Source organism: Armigeres subalbatus, chromosome 2 (genome assembly GCF_024139115.2).
Source record: "Armigeres subalbatus isolate Guangzhou_Male chromosome 2, GZ_Asu_2, whole genome shotgun sequence".
Taxonomy (NCBI): domain Eukaryota; kingdom Metazoa; phylum Arthropoda; class Insecta; order Diptera; family Culicidae; genus Armigeres; species Armigeres subalbatus.
The window spans coordinates 86,377,147-86,396,530 of record NC_085140.1 but is presented as its reverse complement, the minus strand read 5'-3'; the positions used below and the strand labels follow the sequence as shown (position 1 = coordinate 86,396,530).

The 19,384-nt window shown below is 46.9% G+C and overlaps 1 protein-coding gene across 6 annotated transcripts in view; it reads left to right on the top strand.

Annotated features, from left to right (window-relative positions):
* The window catches only part of LOC134209714 (protein GDAP2 homolog), a 292,581-nt gene extending 273,695 nt beyond the window's left edge, over window positions 1–18,886 (top strand). For all 6 annotated transcript variants that reach the window (XM_062685727.1, XM_062685726.1, XM_062685729.1 and 3 more), the window contains 4 exons: window positions 335–488; window positions 561–700; window positions 15,103–15,301; window positions 15,367–18,886. In XM_062685727.1, the coding sequence (XP_062541711.1) occupies window positions 335–488; window positions 561–700; window positions 15,103–15,301; window positions 15,367–15,423 (550 nt within the window). In that variant the 3' untranslated portion in view covers window positions 15,424–18,886. The remainder of the gene's footprint in view (window positions 1–334; window positions 489–560; window positions 701–15,102; window positions 15,302–15,366) is intronic.
* The last annotated feature ends 498 nt before the right edge of the window (window positions 18,887–19,384 follow it).

Below are 19,384 nucleotides of genomic sequence, written 5' to 3'. Positions count from 1 at the left end.
CTCTAGTACTCACGGGAAGGACCTAATCCTTTTGACACCTCCTCGGTCGGTGTGGGACGTGTTGATACAATTACTTTTTCGAGCAGCATCAGCGGGCTCTGTCCATCGTATAGGAGGACGACCGAGGGAAAACTCGCTGAGTCATGAAAAATGTGCTGAAGCGTTCCGGAAAAGATCCCCCTGATTTGGGAACATGACGTGTGCAAAGCAAACAGCTCTCTTTTAGCAGGTTCAATCTAATTTTGATTCACCATAATCTTCGCCCTCGCCCAGTAGTGTCAGTCCAGTATTATACTAATCCCCGCCATTTCACCTTTCTTCACTTTCATTCCAGATATGAAAGGTTGCTTCGCAGAGCGAAATCGGAAGACCTGTCGGAGGTGTCCGGAATTGGATGTCTGTACCAGAGTGGAGTCGATCGATTGGGCCGACCGGTGGTCGTGTTCTGTGGCAAATGGTTCCCCGCTCAAAATATCGATTTGGAAAAGGTAGGACATAGGATTTGATGGCTGAGATCGGAGATAATCAAAGGGTCATATTTTTGTGCATTTTTTCGCCAGGCCTTGCTCTATCTGATATACCTGTTGGATCCCATCGTGAAGGGCGACTACGTGATTGCTTATTTCCACACCCTCACCAGCTCCAACAACTACCCGTCGCTGCATTGGCTGAAAGACGTCTACAGCATATTGCCGTACAAGTAAGTAATGTGTTCGATCGATAACACTTTAATTGGTATTACACTCGGGTCGATTTTTATGCGGTTAGATTTTACCAATTTTACGTTTTACCTCAATTTCCACCACTTTTTCAATGCCTCTTGATTTCTCCTTGATTTTCTGTGGATTTTTGATTGATGAACAATAAACTGCGTGGAAGAGGTCTCCAGTTAGCCTTGCGAGCAAAGACGCAGGATTGTCAATCCGGAGATGGCGAGTTCCATTCTTGGTCTGATCTAGGATGTTTTCGGGTGGGGAACATTCTCGACACCATTGTCATAATGTATCCATTGTACTTCCCAAGTAACAATTAAGGTTGTATCAGAGTTTTATAGCGTTCTTCAAAACCTAATCTCAAAACCTTCCATGCAGTCCTCGCAGTTTCCACAACCTCCTGTAGATTTCTATAAAACCATGTTACAGCCAGTTGGCCCAGTTTTATTGCAATCATTAAAACCTAATATGCGTTCTAGTTCAGAACCAACGGTTTTATAATATACTTCAAGTCTCACATAAAACATGCAACATAAATCCTCCTCTAGACTTGGTGGTTTTGAGAACCACTATATAACCATGATACAACCACTTCATGACTATGATACAACAACAAATAAGCCGATAATGAAACAGTTGTCAACTCTCAAGTTGATTATTTGTTTATTGTTTGTACTCGAAAAAAATATGCTTTTCTTCCTGCAATACATGGATTACATGTCAACAACAAAAATAAAAGAATTATTATCAGCCAGTTCAATAAAAGTTCATATCTGGCTTTGAGTGTTCTATGCATGTTTGAAGGCATGCCAGGGATTTTTCATGGTGAAACCATGATAAATAATCAGTATTTTAACAATGCGCTTCGTTAATTTGTTATTATTTAGAATTTTTCAAGTTTAATTAATTGCCTTAGTTAATTACTTTAAAAATAATTTCAATGAATAACCACTTTGGTTGATCAAACAATCAAAACATTGTTCCTAAAACTTATTAGAATGTCCAATTTTACCGTTTAAAAGGTGAAACAGAAATTTGCATGATATTTCGATTATGAAATTCATTATTTTTTTCATATCGGCGACATTTTTTCGAATAAAACTTTGATTGCATAAAAAATGCCTCTATATAACCATCACTCCTGAACTGGCCCTATCTGGGCATTTCAAACACCTAGTGGTTTTATCTTGGCCTTTTTCAAGACCATTTTACGACTAGCAAGTTTTATCTTGGTCAAACCTAAAGCTTGGTAGTTTTATATATAATGACAACATGACAATGTAGACAAATATAAAAAAATCTTAAACAAACTTTTTCTGCCCTCGGCATCGAATGCAAGTACTTTTGAAAATAAGTATTTCAATTAAAAAGCATATAGTGGCAATTGTTAAATGGTATATTTTGTACCAAAAAAGTGTTTTACTCGTGTTGAATTGGCAAAGCATATATGGATTAAATACATATTTTCATACCCCTCATGAGCAAATGCTGTTTGAACAGTTTTTTCAACGACTTGAATATATAAGGGAACTGCTCCTGGATTTCAACTCATGGCTCCGATGTTCATCCCATTGAAAGCAGAGCAATGGAAAGGTATTTGATTTGTGATTTTTTTCAGCAGGAGTTCGCATGTTGACAAAAAGCAGCGAAGAAATTGGTGCCGTATTTCTTTGCTACCCGATAAGATGAATGTATTTTCAGTGAGTGAGATGGAGATCAGAACAGTTCCCCTACATAATTCACGACATAGAAAAACTGCTAATGTTTTTTTTTTTCATTTTCGACTGAAAGCGAAATGAAAAAACTTCCGTGGGTCAAACAATTTGTGCTGAAAATTTAGTTTCTATCCATAGTAGTAGTTTCAAGCTTCGTATTCCTATGCAGGTCTTCTTCAGGAGTAAAGGTTATATGTGGGTTTTATACAGGACTCTACGAAGCTTGGCAGCTTTTATAAGTCTTGATCAAAACCAACATATAACTTAACTGCTGGCTTTATGTCAGTTCCATTTTTTAGCTCTGAGGAGAAACACAGGAGCATTATAAAACCTAAAGAGCTGTGGTTTTATATTGGAATTCAAAACGTAGTTCTCAAGTACTCTTGCGGATCTAATTAAATGACAACTGAATAAAACCAAAATTAAACTTTAAGCATTTTTACATGCCGTAATAAAACCTCTATAAAATTAGCATAAATCTTCGAAGCATTGAGATTGTTACTTGGGTTGCCAAACAAGGTACACACTCATGCCAAGAAGGGCTAAGAAAAGCTAACAATTAATAACTGAGGGAATACTAATATACTACTCAGTTTAAAAGCAGTTCCATTTTGGATGTAGATCCACATAAGAAGAAGAAGAAGCCAAAGCCATTTCCTAAAATTTGAACAATTTGTTTATACAAATGCAGGGAAATTTCCCCAATTTTTCTTTCTTCTTTAGAAACTCTTTAGACCTTCTACGGGCCTCAGGTCGTTTGGTTGATTAACATTTAGCCAAATGTCGTTGAAACGAACGGTTCGCTTAAACAAATGCCGTTTTGTCAATGGTTGAACATATTTTCCTAATATTGCGATTTGTGAAAAGGAAGAAATAAGACGTTTCTATGGAAAACTCCCCCACAGGAAATTTCTTCTGATTTCTACGGGACATTCCTTTGTATTTCCTAGGGAAATTCTCTCCAATTGCCACGAAAAACTCTTGCCTCCACGGGATTTTTTTTCGAACTTCCACGGTAATTATTTTCGAATTTGCTCGGGAAATGCCTTAAAATTTTCACGGAAAGTTTGTTTGAATAATAACGAAAAAATCGTTCTTTTTCCGCCGGACATTTTTTTGTATTTTCTTGAGATATTGTTTCGTAATTCCATAAGGAACTCTTACGATTTCCCACGGGATTTTTTTTTATTTTCACGGAAAATTCTCATAAAAAAATCGAATTTCAACGGTATTTTTTTTCGAATTTTCAGGAGATTTTGGTTTTAGAATATCCACGAAAAAATCCTCTGATTTTCCAAAGAAAATTTATTCAAGTTTCCTCGGGACACGCCTTTAAATTTTCATGGAATTTTTGCCTTTCTCGTACAACAAAACTGTACGTAAAGGCTATATGATCGCTCCAAAACTGAACCTCTTCGATCGATTCGCCGTAGACCTCCAGCGTAATATCGTCAGCGAAGCCGACGATTACCACGCCCACCGGGAACTTCAACCTCAAGATACCGTCGTACATGACGTTCCATAACACCGGACCCAGTATAGAACCTTGAGGAACCCCTGAGGTTATGTCAACGCACTTCCGACCCGCCTCCGTGTCGTATACTAGTACTCGGAAGTAGCTTCCGAGAATCTTGTACAGGTACTCGGGAATTCCAAGACGCAACTGGGACTATTAAATGCATTCCTCTCGTCGAGAGTCACTACTGCACAATAGCGAACTCCCTTCCTCTTACGCTGGATAGCTATCTCCGTGGATTTGGTAACCGACAAGATAGCGTCTAAGGTCGACCTACCCTTTCGGAAGCCAAACTGGTTACTCGATAGACCATCCGCACCCTCCGTGCGTGTCAACAACCTGTTGAGGATGATCTTCTCGAGCACCTTCCCCGCCGTATCAAGCAGGCATATTGGTCTATATGCCGACGGATCCTCCGGTGGTTTTCCCGCCTTTGGGGACCAGGCTGTGCCTTTTCCATGCTTCAGGAAAGACTCCCTCCTCCAGACATCTCTGCATGACAGATCTGAACATCTCGGGAACCACAGCAATGGCCGCTTTGATGGCCAGGTTCGGAATACCATCCGGTCCTGGCGCCTTACCTACACTAAGGGACTGTGCAATCCCCGCAAGTTCCGCCACAGTTACTCTTCCGTTGTCGGCCACCCTGGCCCCTGGCAGCTTCACAAAATGAGGCCAGGGACTTGGGTCATGACGTGGGAAGAGCCCCGCGATGATCCTCTCCAGCATCTCTGGAGACCGCTCTGTAGGGGCCATCGCCCCACGTGTCTTGGCATTACGACCCTATAGGCGTCACCCCATGGATTCGCGTTGGCACTTTGATACAGGCAGGCTTTTTTGTTTGATCTAATCTCAGTCTTCAAAGCGGCTCTAGCAGCCACGAACGCCACCCGTCGTTCAACACGCTCCTCTTCTGTGCGTGCTCGCTGCATCCGCCTCCGTGCCCATAGGCAGGCGCGGCGCAGGTTAGTAATTGCTTGAGTCCACCAGTAAGCCGGCGGCCTCCCATTCCTAGGGTGGACTTTCCTGCATCGTGTGATATCGTACGGTAGGCAGATATCACTCTGAGACACATCAAGCAGTACGTGCTCTCCAGCTTCGGCAGGTAATGGCGAAGGTCAGCTTGTCGTCTATTACGACCCCAAAGAGCTTTAAATTCCGCTTTGATCGCGATCGCGACTTCACCCACATGAATCACTGCATGTTGAACCGACTTGAGGTTTTTGACGATAATCACCTCCGCCTAATGTTGAGCGAGCTCCAGGCCTCTAGCGCTCATCCAATCCACCACCGTGCTGATCGCGTGTGCTGCGGTCAGTTCTACCTTGGGAATTGACTCCCAGTAGACCTCCAAGGTTACGTCATCTGCGAAGCCGACGATCTTAACACCAGGAGGGAACTTTAGCTTCAGAACCCCGTCATACATAAGGTTCCATAGTACCGGGCCCAGTATTGAACCTTGCGGAACTCCTGCAGTAACGCTTCTCTGACCGGTATCGGTCTCGTATAATAGTACACGGTTCTGGAAATAGCTTCCCAAAGTCCGGTACAGGCTCACCGGCAGACTAAGCCGGTATAACGAGAGCGCGATAGCATCACAGCTTCCACTGTTGAATGCGTTCTTCACATCAAGCGTCACTAAAGCACAGTACCAAATACCTCGCCTTTTTGGTTGGATTGCTATCTTGGCGGTCTTTACCACAGAGTTAAAAGCGTACAGAGGTCTTGTCGACCTCTGTACCGCACTGGTCTTTGACGGCAGAGACGACGTCGTCCGCGTTCGTGACTTCGTCGAGTTGCTTGCACTGGAGGGTCACTTCCGCCCCCAACGACCTCACCTCGGCGTCGTCAATCAAGACCTCTTGGGCCAGCTGCCTGTAGTCAGTCCCACTAGCCTGCGCTTCGCATGTCGCCCGCATCGATTTAAGGACGTCAGGGTACTTTGCCTTATCAGTTTTCCAACGAGGTCTCGCCTCTGTTCTTAGCTTTCTTTGCGGGTCGAGATGCGTTCGAATTCCGATTTGCCCTACTGATCAGCTGCCAGGGATTTTCGATCCCTTGTGCCGATGGCACAAGCTGGCTGGTACCCACTTGCGGCCCGGCGACTTGCGCCTAGTTGGTGCCTTTTTGGGCTAAGAAGTCACCTTCTCGGGTCGACGCCCTTCGGGCTTTTCTGCACACCGATCTGCTCCGTCCAGGCGACGTTTGGCTTTTATGGTCGCACGTCGTTTGCCTTTGCTCTGAGCGCCTTCGCCGGATTGCTGTCTGAGCCGTTTCGGGTTAGGCGCAGTCTTTTCTTCATTGGCCGTCAAAGCGAAATCAATCGCCTCTTGGGCCATGGTCGCTACTCCAACGAAGGAGAAGGCATCAGTTTGAGCACCTTTGTCGGCCTTCTCTCTTCCTACCACCGCCTGATAAACGCATCCTGTTCTTGTCTTGCGACTCAAACAGCCTGGCGGAGCATCCGACGGTTCTGTTTCAGTTCCTTACTGATGTTCGGCCTTGCGTTCGCGAACTCGATGATATCATCGTGTTGCTCGGCGATCACCCGCATCCCGGGTAGTGGCCCGCCGAGCGTGCTGATGCTGCTATACCCTGTCACTGCTGGGGAGACTCCTGTGCTGCTAGTTGCAGCCCTCGTCAGTACGCTCTCCGCCTCCCTGGGAGGAAACCTCACCAAACCCCTCTTGGCAAAGGGGACTATCACCTTCATGCTTAATGCATCGACAAAAGAATTATTTTGTTTTGCTTCACTCATTATAAATGGGTCCCCTTTGTGGCTGCCGTCGAATCCTACTGGAGTAGTCGCCTTTAATGATCCCATGGTTATCTTTGCATGCCTTACGGTATGCAGGAAGGCCATGCAAGGGTTGACACTTACGTGTTCAGAGCCAGATCAGCGCAAGTCAGGAAAGGGAATCTGAGCCTACTCCCACCCAGCAGGCAAAGCGTGGCACGATTGGACAGCGTGCTACAAGCCCCGCCACAGTTTAAGGGACGGTAGACAGCCCAGCCATTAGCCCACTCACCGTTTCGAGTCAGTGTCACCCGGCTCTACTAAGAGAGTAAAATGTAAGAGTGCCAGCCCTTTGCTTTCACAATATTACGATATCCAAGACAAGGTCCGTTAACACGCGGCCAGAATGCCATAATCAGGATCTCGCTGGCATTGATCCTGATATGTGCCAATTGGCACTCCTTGGGCTCCTGTGCGCTTTGAGCGGCACACGGCCGCTTAAATAGGGCCTACTTGCGAACACGTGCAGCTTTTTGTAGAGGTTTAACAGAGCCCGCTGCCAAGACCCACAACGTCCTAGGCAGGCCCCCTAAGTCGCAGAGGCCGTGGGGAGGGGTCGTTAAGCCCTTGGACATAGTCCCTGCCGTCATTTTTCAATAGAATTCAGGTTTCCAAGTTTTAGATTTTTTAGTAATTTCCTTCACGATTTTATTCTGATTCTTTTGATGTTATTAAAATATTGTGTCTGTTCTTCTTCTTCTTATTGGCATTACATCCCCCACTGGGACATTGCCGCCTTGCTACTTAGTGTTCATTCAGCACTTCCACAGTTATTAACCGCGAGGTTTCTATTTTTTTATTATCTTTATTAACGAGGTTTTCGGCCCTAGATCGGTTCATCTCATGTAGAAAGAGGAAGAAAGTTACATAGTATAGTTACATTTCAATTTTCAATTTGTTATTCTAAGCGTTCTTCGGACCGGAAGGGTACCGAGAAATTTTGTTATTCTAATTAATTTTCGATCCTGGAGGGATCCGTTTCTGTTTCATGTTGCGAGTTCCAAAGAGTGTCCATTTGCATTGCGGGTTTTGGCATTATTTGCGTGGGGGGTAGTTTGTGTTCCGTTGTCCAGAGGGGTTGTCCATTGTTCTTTGCCGGGTCGATTATATTTTGTTGAAAAGATGACAGTCCTTCAGGAAGTTGATAGTCTGTTGCTCCCTGACTCTGTCGTTTTGTAAGGCCGTGTATGTGTTTACGATGTCGTTGGTGGTACGAGGTTCCTGGTACAGCGGGCATGCGTTGGAAATGTGGTTGATTGTTTGGCGGGTGTTACACACTTCACAGTTCCGGTGGAATTCTCCCGAACCGAGGTTGTGTGTCAGGTTGGTATGACCTGTTCGCAGCCGGGAAAGTACCACCTGCTCCCGATGATTTGGGATGTCTTCACCGGGGAGGGTGGAATTCTTTACCATGCGGCAGATGTTCCGTTGGTCTCTCCATTCGCTTGCCCAAGAAGATGATACTGTGTGTTTTGCCCAGAGTTTTGCGTCTTCGGCGGGGACGACTCGGCAGAGGAAAGGGCTGCTCCGCCCAATGCCTACCAGGATGTCTGCGCTTTCGTTTCCTTGGATGCCCGCGTGTCCAGGGACCCAAGTCAGTGTGGTGTTGTTGTCTAAGTTGGCTTGGATGGCTTGGATGAACGGGTGCCGATTGCTGTCTGATGTGATCGCTGCGAGAACACTAGCCGAGTCCGTAACTATCAGCACCGGGTCCTCACTAGGTTGGATGGTCGCCTGGAAGATAGCAGCTGCTTCCGCCGAGAAAACCGAGCACATGTCGGGAATGCGGTAGGAAGAAGTGGTACCGCTGCTGCAGTCGACGCCTAGTCCGACTCTGCCTGCCAGTTTGGACCCGTCGGTGTACCGGATGGTTGATGTCGGGTATCTTGTTTCCAGCAGGTTCCTGAAGAGGGTTTGCGCCTGTTTTTTGTTAGGGCCTTTCCTCAGGTTTGCCTTCAGCGACAAATCGATTTTAGGCTTTGCACGGTTCCAGCTAGCTGCTCCAAGACGATGGAGACCTGCAATTTTCGGCAAGTGTTGCTGCGACGCATGGTGTAGTGCAGCGTTCGCCCGGTCGACCAGGCAGCATGGTGCGCTGTTGTTTGTGGTCCTCTCCAGGTAACTGATGCTTCTTGAGCACAGGGCCAGCGTGGCCTTGTGACGGAAGGGTAACACTCCCGCCTCGGCGCAGGCGATATCCGCGGGGTGGATGGTAGGTGTCCCGAGACAAGTCGAATCGACCGGTTATACACCGGCGCTAGGGAGAGAATTAATTCGTCGAAGTTACCTGAGGTTGCCTCGAGGCCGTACAGTAACCTGCTGGATATGACGGCGTCCGCTACCCGGAGCCGTGTGCGTCGATCGCTTCGGGTGCGCTTCCTCGAGATGAGTTTAATCATGTTGGTTCGTGTTCGGCAGGCTTCCTTGATGTTGTTGAAGTGGGTTTTGAAGGTAAGCTTTCGGTCGAAGGTAACTCCTAGTAGCTTGACGCTTTTCTTCACTGGAATAGTGTTGCCGTCGAGGGTGATCGGACGTTTGGGAAGGTGATGGTTGGACTGGCAGATGTGCACCCTGATGCACTTGTTAGCAGCCATTTGGAAACCCGCAGCTTGTGCCCACTTGGCGACGCGATTTACTGCCGCCTGTGCCTTCCTCCTGACTACCTTCGGGTGCTTGCCGACAGCTACGAGTACAATATCGTCGGCGTAGACGATGATGTAGATGTCCTTCGGTAGGTTGACGAAAACTTCGGCCATGGCGACGAGGAAAAGGGTCACGGCTATTACTGAGCCCTGGGGAACTCCGGTTTCCTCCTTGGTGGTCTTGGACTCGGAACGATCGTTCGAGCAGAAAGTTCTTGATAAAAAGTAGTAGGTTGCCGGAAACCCCCCAGGACGCCAGTTTTTTTAGTACTCCAGGGGTCCACGTGCGACTGTAGGCTTTTGCGATGTCTAACGAGATCATCTCGATATGCTTACCCTTGTTGTCCTCTAGGATTTGCGTTAGCGATGCAAGGTACGTATTGGTACCACGGCCGGGACGGAATGCGTGCTGCCTACTGTCTAAACGGCCGGTGCTTTCCAGATATCCCGTCAGTCGCCTGTTGACTAGCCGCTCCATAATTTTCGACCCCACGTTGGTCAGTGCAATGGGCCGGTAACCGCTCGCCTGGTTTGCTTGTCCGCTGTTTTTGGGGATGGGGACCACCAGACTGGACCTCCATTCCTCCGGGAAAGTGCCGCTTAGAAACTCCTTATTTATTGCCTCCAGGAGGGCTATCTTCCCGCTTGGAGGGAGGTTTTTGAGCATGGGGTACCCCATGCTGTCGGGGCCAGCTGATTTACCCTTCCCTTTCTTCAGGACGAAATCGAGTTCAGCTAGAGTGAAGGGTTTGTTGAACTCGTCCCCGTTGCTAGGTGGGACCTGGAACGCCTGGATCTCCGATGACGGGTTGGAGTGTTTCTTCTTGAAGGCCTCCGGGTACTCCGCGAATGAAGATTGTTGGCCGAAATGGTCGGCCAAGGCGTCGGCGATGATGATTGGATCCCGCTGTACCGAACCGTTGATGGAAAGCGTAATGCCCCTGGCTCTGCGTTTGCCATTGAAGCAGTTGACGCGTCTCCAAAGTTCGGTGGCTGATTGGTCTTCGCTGATCCCGTCGAGGAAATCGACCCAAGATTTCTCTTTTGCTTCGCGGATAACTTGCCTGCAGTCGTTCCTAGCTTCCTGGTAGCTGGTGCGGAGACTCTCCAATAGAGGGCTGTCCGGTGCTAGACGCTTTTGGGCCTTTTTGAACGCGCGGAGTGTTTTGCGTCTGCTCTTGATTGCCACCTTGGTGGTCTCACTCCACCAGTGCACAGATCTTCGCCCTGGGTTAGAGCTGGTTTTGGTATGGCCTTCTGCGCCGCTTGGAGGATGGCTGTGGATAGCTCGATGACGGTAACTGGCGGGTTAGCTTCAAGCTGTCGTTCGACCTCACGTTGGTACACGATCCAATCGGCCTTGTCGTATAGCCAGCGTGGTCTGTAGGAGATCTCCGTTGGCCTGCTGTTGAGCGCCACGATGATCGGTGTGTGATCACTCCCTCGTGGATCACCGTCGGTGGACCAGAGTAGCCGGTCAACCACCGAGTTCGAGGCTGCGGTTATGTCGATGGCTGACTCAACTCTTCCACGGCAGAAGGTTGGGGAGCCGTCGTTGAGCACTGTGAGGCCGGCGTCGGTGGCCGCGTCGAAGATGGCAGTTCCCCTGGCGTTGTTGGAACGACTACCCCAGGAGTGGTGGTAGCCGTTCACATCGCCACAGAAGACGACCGGTGCAGGTAGCTTGTCCAGAATTTTCGTTACCTTATCTTTTAAGTTCTGGAACTTTCCGCTGGGGAGGTAGGTCGAGACGATGGTGACCGGAAATGGCCACTCGATACGTACCGCAATCATTGGGAATTCCGCGGCTACTGGGATTTCGGCAGCGGGGATGTCTTCCAGGATACCTACTGCAGCAGACTGGTATATATTTTGGTTCACTTTGGTGAACCATTTGTACCGGCCACTTAGCGTGCGGTTCATGGCGGTAGGTGAAGTCCGGTGGATCTCCTGCAGTGCGATGGCCACAGGTTCGGAGCTGGCTACCAGGAGCTCCAGATCGCACAGGTTGTTCGTATAGCCATTCATGTTCCATTGAAGGACCAGGGTGGTGGAACGATGACTGAGACTTGGGTTTTGCGGTGTCTGCTGGTGGTTGCTGGTGGATGGGGTTGAGGGTCCGGAACCCACAACCGGCAGAGATGGGGGAGGCGACGAGAAAAAAGTGGTGTTGGGCCAGGTTTGTGGCGGAGGTGTGCTCCCCCCCAGAGCTCTTCCGGAGGTAGGTTCCTCGCCGTGATCGGTAGCTGAAACCTTTGGGAGCGGGCGGGCGTGTTTGAAGGACCGGGGAGGATGGCTGCTTTAATACCGTACCTTAGCTTGTGCAGGCTGTCGTATAGGTCGGCTGACGTTGCTTCCGACCCTAGAGGGGGGAAGAGTTGAGCTTCGTCCGCGGCTGCGGCACTTGGACCTTGCGCTTGACTGTTGGGAATGAGCTTGAGTTCCATGTCGTCCGTCGGGGAATTGTACTGCGTCCCGAGACCGCCAACTGCTATGCGCTTGACTCCATCGGTGTCCCTCGCAGATCTTGTCTTGTCCTGGCTGGCAGGGTCAGCGTCCGAGCGCCGGAGGTTGTCCGCCAGTTCCGGTAGGGGTGTAACTTCCGCACTGACGGGGCCCCGGCTACTCGGATGCTCAACTGCGGCCATTATGTTGATGGTGGTGGGTGTTGGTGGTCGTGGAGTGACGATGGGTGGGCTTTCTTGTTCTTGGTCGGTGTTGGTCTCGACTTGGGTGTTGCTGGTTGAGACGAGAGGGATGCGTGGTGGGGAAGGGAAAAGGTTTGAGTAACTAGTACTCGTCTGTGAGGCTCAGGTTGCTCCTTAATGTTGGAATTGCCGTTAATTTGGTGGGGAGTTAAAAGGGTAGGAAAAGGATTATGTTATGGGTGGTGGATGGGCACAAAAGGCAAACTGAGCCTATTAAACCTTTTATTTCAATTTTGGGATTGCACCACGCTTCGTCTTTGGGGCACCCATAGAAGAGTCGCTACTTACACATTGGTTTCGTTGTGCGCGGTCTCTCTTCGGCGTCGGAATCGGTGTGGTTTCCATGTCTTCGCTGCTGCTGAAAATGTCGTAAGCGATCTCCTTGACCTTGCTCTGCTCTTTTGCTTTGCCTTGCTTGTCCGCCTGGTTACCTTCATTCTTGGCATCCTCCTTCGCCCTCCTTCTTAACCGCTCGATGATCTTGTCTTTGACCTCCAGAGATTCTTGCAGCTTGGTGATAGTTTCGGTCAGATTGGCCACTTTACTCACCAGATCTTCGATTGTCCCGTTTTGTTGCACGGTTTCGATGCGGTTGGCTACCACCGTTTTTCGTTCTTGGTTGGCCTTTTGTAGCTGCTCGATCTTCTTCCGGAGATCCTCTATTTCGCGGTCCTTGCTTGCGGCCGCCACATTGGCGAAGGAAGTTGTTGGACCGGATCCGGAGCGGGTCCCCACCTCCCTACGGGCTTGGGGGTAGGGGATGCCACGGTCAATTTTTACGCGCTGAACCTCAACTTCCTTCAGATAGAGTGGGCATTTTCTGCTTGATGTTGGGTGGTTACAGTTTCGACAGAATTTACAGGCTTGGGTGTCGGTGCAACGTTGGCGGGATGTTGTGGAGTTATCGTCAATGGTCATTCCTTCGTCCACCGGGTGGTGCTTACCACAGTTGCCGCAGATCTCCACGGCGCTTGGACACCGCTTCCCGGTATGGCCAAAGTCCCAACAGCGGAAACACCTCATTGGGTTTGGGTAATAGGTTCTTGTTGGACATCTGGACCATCCAAAGTTGACGTGGCTGGGAACGACTGTGCCAGTAAACGTGAGAACGATCGCGGGTGTATTCTCCAGCTTACCCTCCGGTGTTCGTTTCTTGATTCGGTAAACCTCCTTGACCCCTTGGTCTTTGAGTTCCGACAGGAGATGCTCATCCGACAGCTCTATGGCGTCGACACATGACACCACGCACTTTGAAATATTTAGGAACGGGTGCTCGACTACAGAGACCGAGGTTCCGTCGCCAAGTTTGCTCATGGTCAGCAACTTTTGGAATTGCGCTTTGCTGCGTACATTGAGCGCGTACGTAGCTCCGCGGTTTTCTCTACTGGCTCCGTCTATGGTGCCGCCGAGGAAAGCCTCAACGGATTTGCGAATGAGGAAGGGGTTCGCAGGTAGAGGCCCGTTGATGCCCTGCAGACGCATGACCTGCAGCGGGCCGGACGTACCAGCTGGGTCCATGTAGCTTGGTAGTCTTCGACCGGTGTACTCGCCGTCACGGCGATTGGATGCAGATTGGTTGCCATAATCGGGGCCCCCTGGGTCCCCTAGGCGATGGGAGTGGCCCGTGGCCAACTCCATTTCACCCCCACACGCGCCGCCAACCGGCACGGGCGGGTATTGGTTTTCCTTGTGCGAGACGACTACTTTCGGGTTTGGTCCCGAAAATCACCGAAAAATGGCAAACGGGGTTTGCCCTGAAAAAACCGAAACTAACGCCTGTACTTTTCCGTCGCACTGACGAAAAAAAGTTCGTCTCACTTCAGTCGTTCAAGTCACTGCGTTACGAACGGAAAAAGTTATCTCACTCCCGCCGCGCAAGTTACTGTTTGGGTTCGCCGCCCCTTTGAAAAACGTTAGCCTCACTAATATCGTTGAAGTCAAAATGGTTCGTAACACTCCCTTCGCTCAAGTCACTAGAGAACCGCACTAGCGACTATGCGTCTCCACCGCGCCGATGGGGTGGTTTTCACCCTTAACACTTTCACCCGAAACTACCACCATGCGACTCCACCAACCGTGCGTCTCCACCTGACCACACGGGGTAGGCCACCGTGCGCCTCCACTGCTTCTTTCCCGGCCGAGCGGCTGCAAGACGCGTCACTGGGCAGAGAGAAGAAAAAACCACAACAACACCAGTTCAAACGAGGTCGCGTGTGTGCCTTCCCGCCGGGAGTGCACTCAAGAAGCAATTAAATTGTGATGAAAGTCAAAACTTTTCGGTGCGTTTGCACTTGTGGGTGAAAAGGCTAAAACACCCGAACTTCACCCCTTTTTTTAACACTTTATAGTCACACTAGCTGCACGGGACGCACTGTCCAGCCCTTCTTGACAACCCCTTTAACGCACACAAGATAGTTCTGGGACCTCCCCACCGCACGGGGAGGGTCTAGCCACGGTTCAATTCCGCCTCTCTGCGAGGGGAAGAACCGGCCTGAATGGCCGAGGAGAAAAACAAAACACCGTATCTCCGGAGTCCGTGGTCGGATCGTTTCGCGATTTCGTATGGGCCTAAACCGCACTGACCGGAACCAGTCCACCAAATATCTAGAATATAACTCAACTTTCCACCGAAATATACGACTCTAAAAGCACTCGCAGGTAACTAAAAGACCGTCACGCTTGCTTGTTCGAGCTAAACTGCGAGGTTTCTAAGCCAGGTTACCATTTTTGCATTCGTATATCATGAGGCTAGCACGATGATACTTTTATGTCCAGAGAAGTCGAGACAATTTCCAACCCGAAAATTCTCTTGACCGGCACCGGGAATCGGACCCAGCCACCCTCAGCATGGTCTTGCTTTATAGTCGCGCATTTTACCGCTAGGTTAAGGAGGGTCCCCATGTTTACCGAACTATTGACTTGAATACTCGACATGAATATGCATCAAACACTTTGTCACTCAAGATGAAACATAATCTAATCAACGCCCACCACACATCTTCCAATTCCAGATACAAGAAGAACCTGAAGGCATTCTACATCGTGCACCCGACGTTCTGGACCAAGATGATGACCTGGTGGTTTACGACCTTCATGGCCCCGGCCATCAAAACGAAGGTTCACTCGTTGCCCGGAGTCGAGCACCTGTACTCCGCCATCACCAAGGATCAGCTGGAAATCCCGGCCTACATCACCGAGTACGATATGGCGGTTAGTATCTTTAATTAGGACCAAATTCGAATGTTGATATTAATTTAGAACTTGCTTTCTTCTAGACAAATGGAATCCACTACTTCCAACCGGTCACCAACACTTCGTCGCCTGCGTCCTAAAGGAAAAGAATGTTTCCACCGAATACAATCATCCCACTCCTCAGCGACATTCGAGAAGTTCACCTCACCCTCACAATCACTTACTCGTAAACCTTTCCCTTAACCCGTTTCCTTCAAGTTATCGTTACGTGTAAATTGCGCAGAGCACTAAACTTACATTCTATGCAAAACATTTCAGCGTACTAAGTCTCATCTTCTTTGTTAACAACAGTTGTACATAATGTGTGTGTATGAGTGTGCATTGATCAATCATCCTCAAACCAAAAATCGAGATTATTCTCAAACTGTTCTAAACGAAACAAATGATGAAATCTTTCTGCTTCCTTTCCACCGGTTCAATACGAAGGAGGACTTATGTACTATCGTTGCACACACAAGAATACAAAAATTTAGACCTAATGAAGCAAGTGGTCAGAGGGAGTCTTGCAAAACAATCTAATTAGGCGAATGGTAGGAGCTGAAGGCGACGGAAACTTGTAGCTAACATAAATAAGAGATATACTATTCTTAACGTTTTACGGAGCAAACTGATTATAAACAAAAAAGGTATATACAAATAAACATAAAGCATAGCATCTTATTTGCTATAGGAATAAATCAAGGGTTAAATAACAAATAAAGGATTCAAACCAAACAACACACATAACTTTGTTACAGAGTTAAAGAGAGTATTTAAAAATCGAGTAGAAGGGCGGTTGACGTACAAACCAAAATGTTATTTAGATGAGGACCCGCCCCATGCCAGAGCATTAGAAGCCAGAAGCTAGCAGAACCGAAAACAGCATCAGCAAAAACTTCAAATACCAGACAAACAATATCGTAGAGGAAACTAATGCTGCTATGCGGCTTTCTTGTAGTGCAGCGAGCTTAATTTAGTCACGAGCAGCATATTCCTCCGTTGCGGCGCGCTTATGAAGGCAAATACACAGCCAGCGGCAAACCATATTTATCTTGAATACTACACCGCATCACACACACAAACACAGCAGCAGGCCGAAAGACAAATCCCCCCCGTTAATAATACCAGAAAGCACCACCCAGTTTTTTGAGGCATCTTAGTATGTAGGTAGAAGAAGTCCCTCCTCCTCCGTGTCCGGAGATGATGAGAGGGCAGCAGGAGCAGGACCCGAAGCAAACGAATCCTAGAGCAAAACACAACGTGGCGACACGACGGTTATTTGTGAGATATACATACGCATAAGGCAGAGACAGTTGAGAGTGGGAACAGGAGTCGAACCCTTAAACTACGAAGCAATTTCTTGAAAAGAAACCATTTTTTAGAAGAAGTCATTCAGTAAGTTTGTTGTTAAAGCTAATTCGCAGAAAGGAGGAGGGTAGTGCGAAATTGAATTTAAGGGAAGAAGAGAAACTCAATCGACGATGTAGGTTAGGACGCGTACACGGGAGGAAAAATGTCTTCGATTTTTTATTGACGATTCGATTGAACTCAGAAGGGCAGAAAGTACTAGGCATTATGGTTGACTGTTACCTGCGTATGTTCATGAGTTGTGTAAAATAAGCTGGCGACAATTTTTGAATCCGATGTTACACAGTTGCAAATATGAATATAGACCTAATTGAAGTAATTGACATAAAAAACACATGACGAAAACTGATTTAACAATTTTATGCAGTCAACTTGAACCAAAACACAGCAACCGGCACGTCGATCCTGTGAAATGACAATTGGCTCTCCTTCGCATAATCAAGAAAGGGTGATAGAGGTGATACGGCGAGGGACGCTCACACAACAGTTCAATGTTCGATTCTCTACATTTCTATGTGATTTTAGTTCCGATGATCCAGTATTTTAAAATATAGATTTGACAATATTGCACCCAAAAAGAGATGCTAGTAGATGCCGTTTTCTGAGCAACTTAAATAGTCTAACATATTCTGAGTGTGTACTATGCAGAAGCTGATTCGTATTTTCCAAAATTGTTTTTTTTTAGGAAGTATCTCATTAAATAAGTGAGATCTAAATCACTGGAACCCATAAAATATTACTAATCTTTTGAATAGGTTTCTAGGAGAGCTTTGAAATAGTCTTCACATGTTTTTGACGTTTATTGTAGATGAATCCTGTTGTTATGATTATATGCATTTTATTTTATTAAAGCTATATCGCACTTTGAAATAAGGAAACCTATAACAGGTGACATTCTTCTTTTATGACTTACCATCTTTTTGAATAATATTGATTATTGCCATTATTTAAAATATTGGTAATCAGTGGTTGGTTTATCTCAAACGTTTTTAACAAATACCAAACAGCGTTTCTCAATTCATGAACATTCGGGTAGCAGTCACCAGAAGCGAATGCAATACATATTCCGTGTCGCCATGATCGCAACGTCGCAGCAGTAAAACCCAATTTGTCTTTCTCGAAACCGTTGTTCTGTTGACGTTGTTTGAAGAAAACCGAAAACGAAGAAAAAGAAAACCTATATAACCAAATAGAGCCAAAAAAGTGGAAGAGAGAAAGAGAACCCCGCGAAAAAGTTCGACACAATGAATCGCAAACCAAAATTCTAACTAGGCTACAGCGCAAACAAAAAAGCAAACGTCACATGAGACGATTTACACCCCAAAGATGATAATTACTATTCTAGAGAGAAGTGCTAATTCGAATTTCTGTTTTTCGATCAGTGGTTGAATTCTAATGTTCGTAGGGTATATGAACTCATACTTTCCGGCGTAGCACGCCCAGTAACTCTCGATCGCTTTTACTAATAGAAGAGAGTGGTAACACAGATGATACACACGCGTAAGCAAAGCAGAACAGAGCAGAATATTATCTTTAAATGTTTTCCTCGAACTTTTTCGTCTCTGTGTTACATCTTGAAAAGACTTGTTTAAATTTTAGGAGATTATAGGTTTAAACTTAAGCCAAGCAGCCAATGCTTTAATTATCGTTAATTATTCTATTATGTACTATTGCCTATTAGTCTTGCTACCCGGTAGTGGGGCAGCAAACATTAACAAACTAAAAGCAAACAAATAAGAAACCGCGCAGGTAGATTAAAAGTTCTAAACTTGTAAAGTTCACACCAGAAACACCCAAGCAAAAGAGCCTGTTTTTCTATTATTTCGAACTGATCGAAACGGTAGTCGAGTAATTGTTGCCAACCGAATACATTTAACACAAAGGAAAATTGAAATCATGTTGTAAAATATTGTTGAACAATTATTTAGTGACAAGTAAGATCAAGAGATACAATTCAAGTACTTAATAAGGAAGCATAGCAAAAAAAAACTAATGCAAGGGACTGGAAATCGATCGAAGAACAGGAACAGCAACCTACAATAAGGATAATTCGGAGCGCGGATTATGGCCAAGAAGCAGTTGTAAGATTATGTAGACGTGATTGATTAGTTTGGTAAGAGATACAGTTTCAAGCAAGTCGATATTATTCTGATTTCGGTAAATAAAGCGAACATTTGTTTTTGAAACGAGCCAAAATTGACGTTGTTTCTATTTGTTGGTTGGTATTATATTCATAATATTATACGAAATGGTTCTTTTTTATCACATGCCTAATTACACCATGCAATGATAGCACGCCAGATCTATAGTAGGGTATGCTAGGGCAAGATGAGCACCCTAAGAAAAATACCTTCTCAGCCAGCATGCTTTTTTATAACATTGGAGTCGGTTTTTACGCGGGGAATACGTTCCGCGTAAATCAAAACCACGTAAACCCCCAAAAACCGCATAAAAAATGACTTCACTTCGAGGCCTTTCGATGTACACGCGTAAGCAAAGGTCTGTCGACCTGTTTCAAATATATTGCGTGCTCCTTGTGGTACCTACATGGAATAAATTCCGAGATGCGCGTGAAAATAGTCACGTAAATCACGACCCGAGTCAGGGACGTTGTACGGGTCGGACAGGAGAGCGACATCGGTCCTCGACTCCGAGACCGACTGCCACAGCAGATGCTAGGCAGTTGCACAGTGG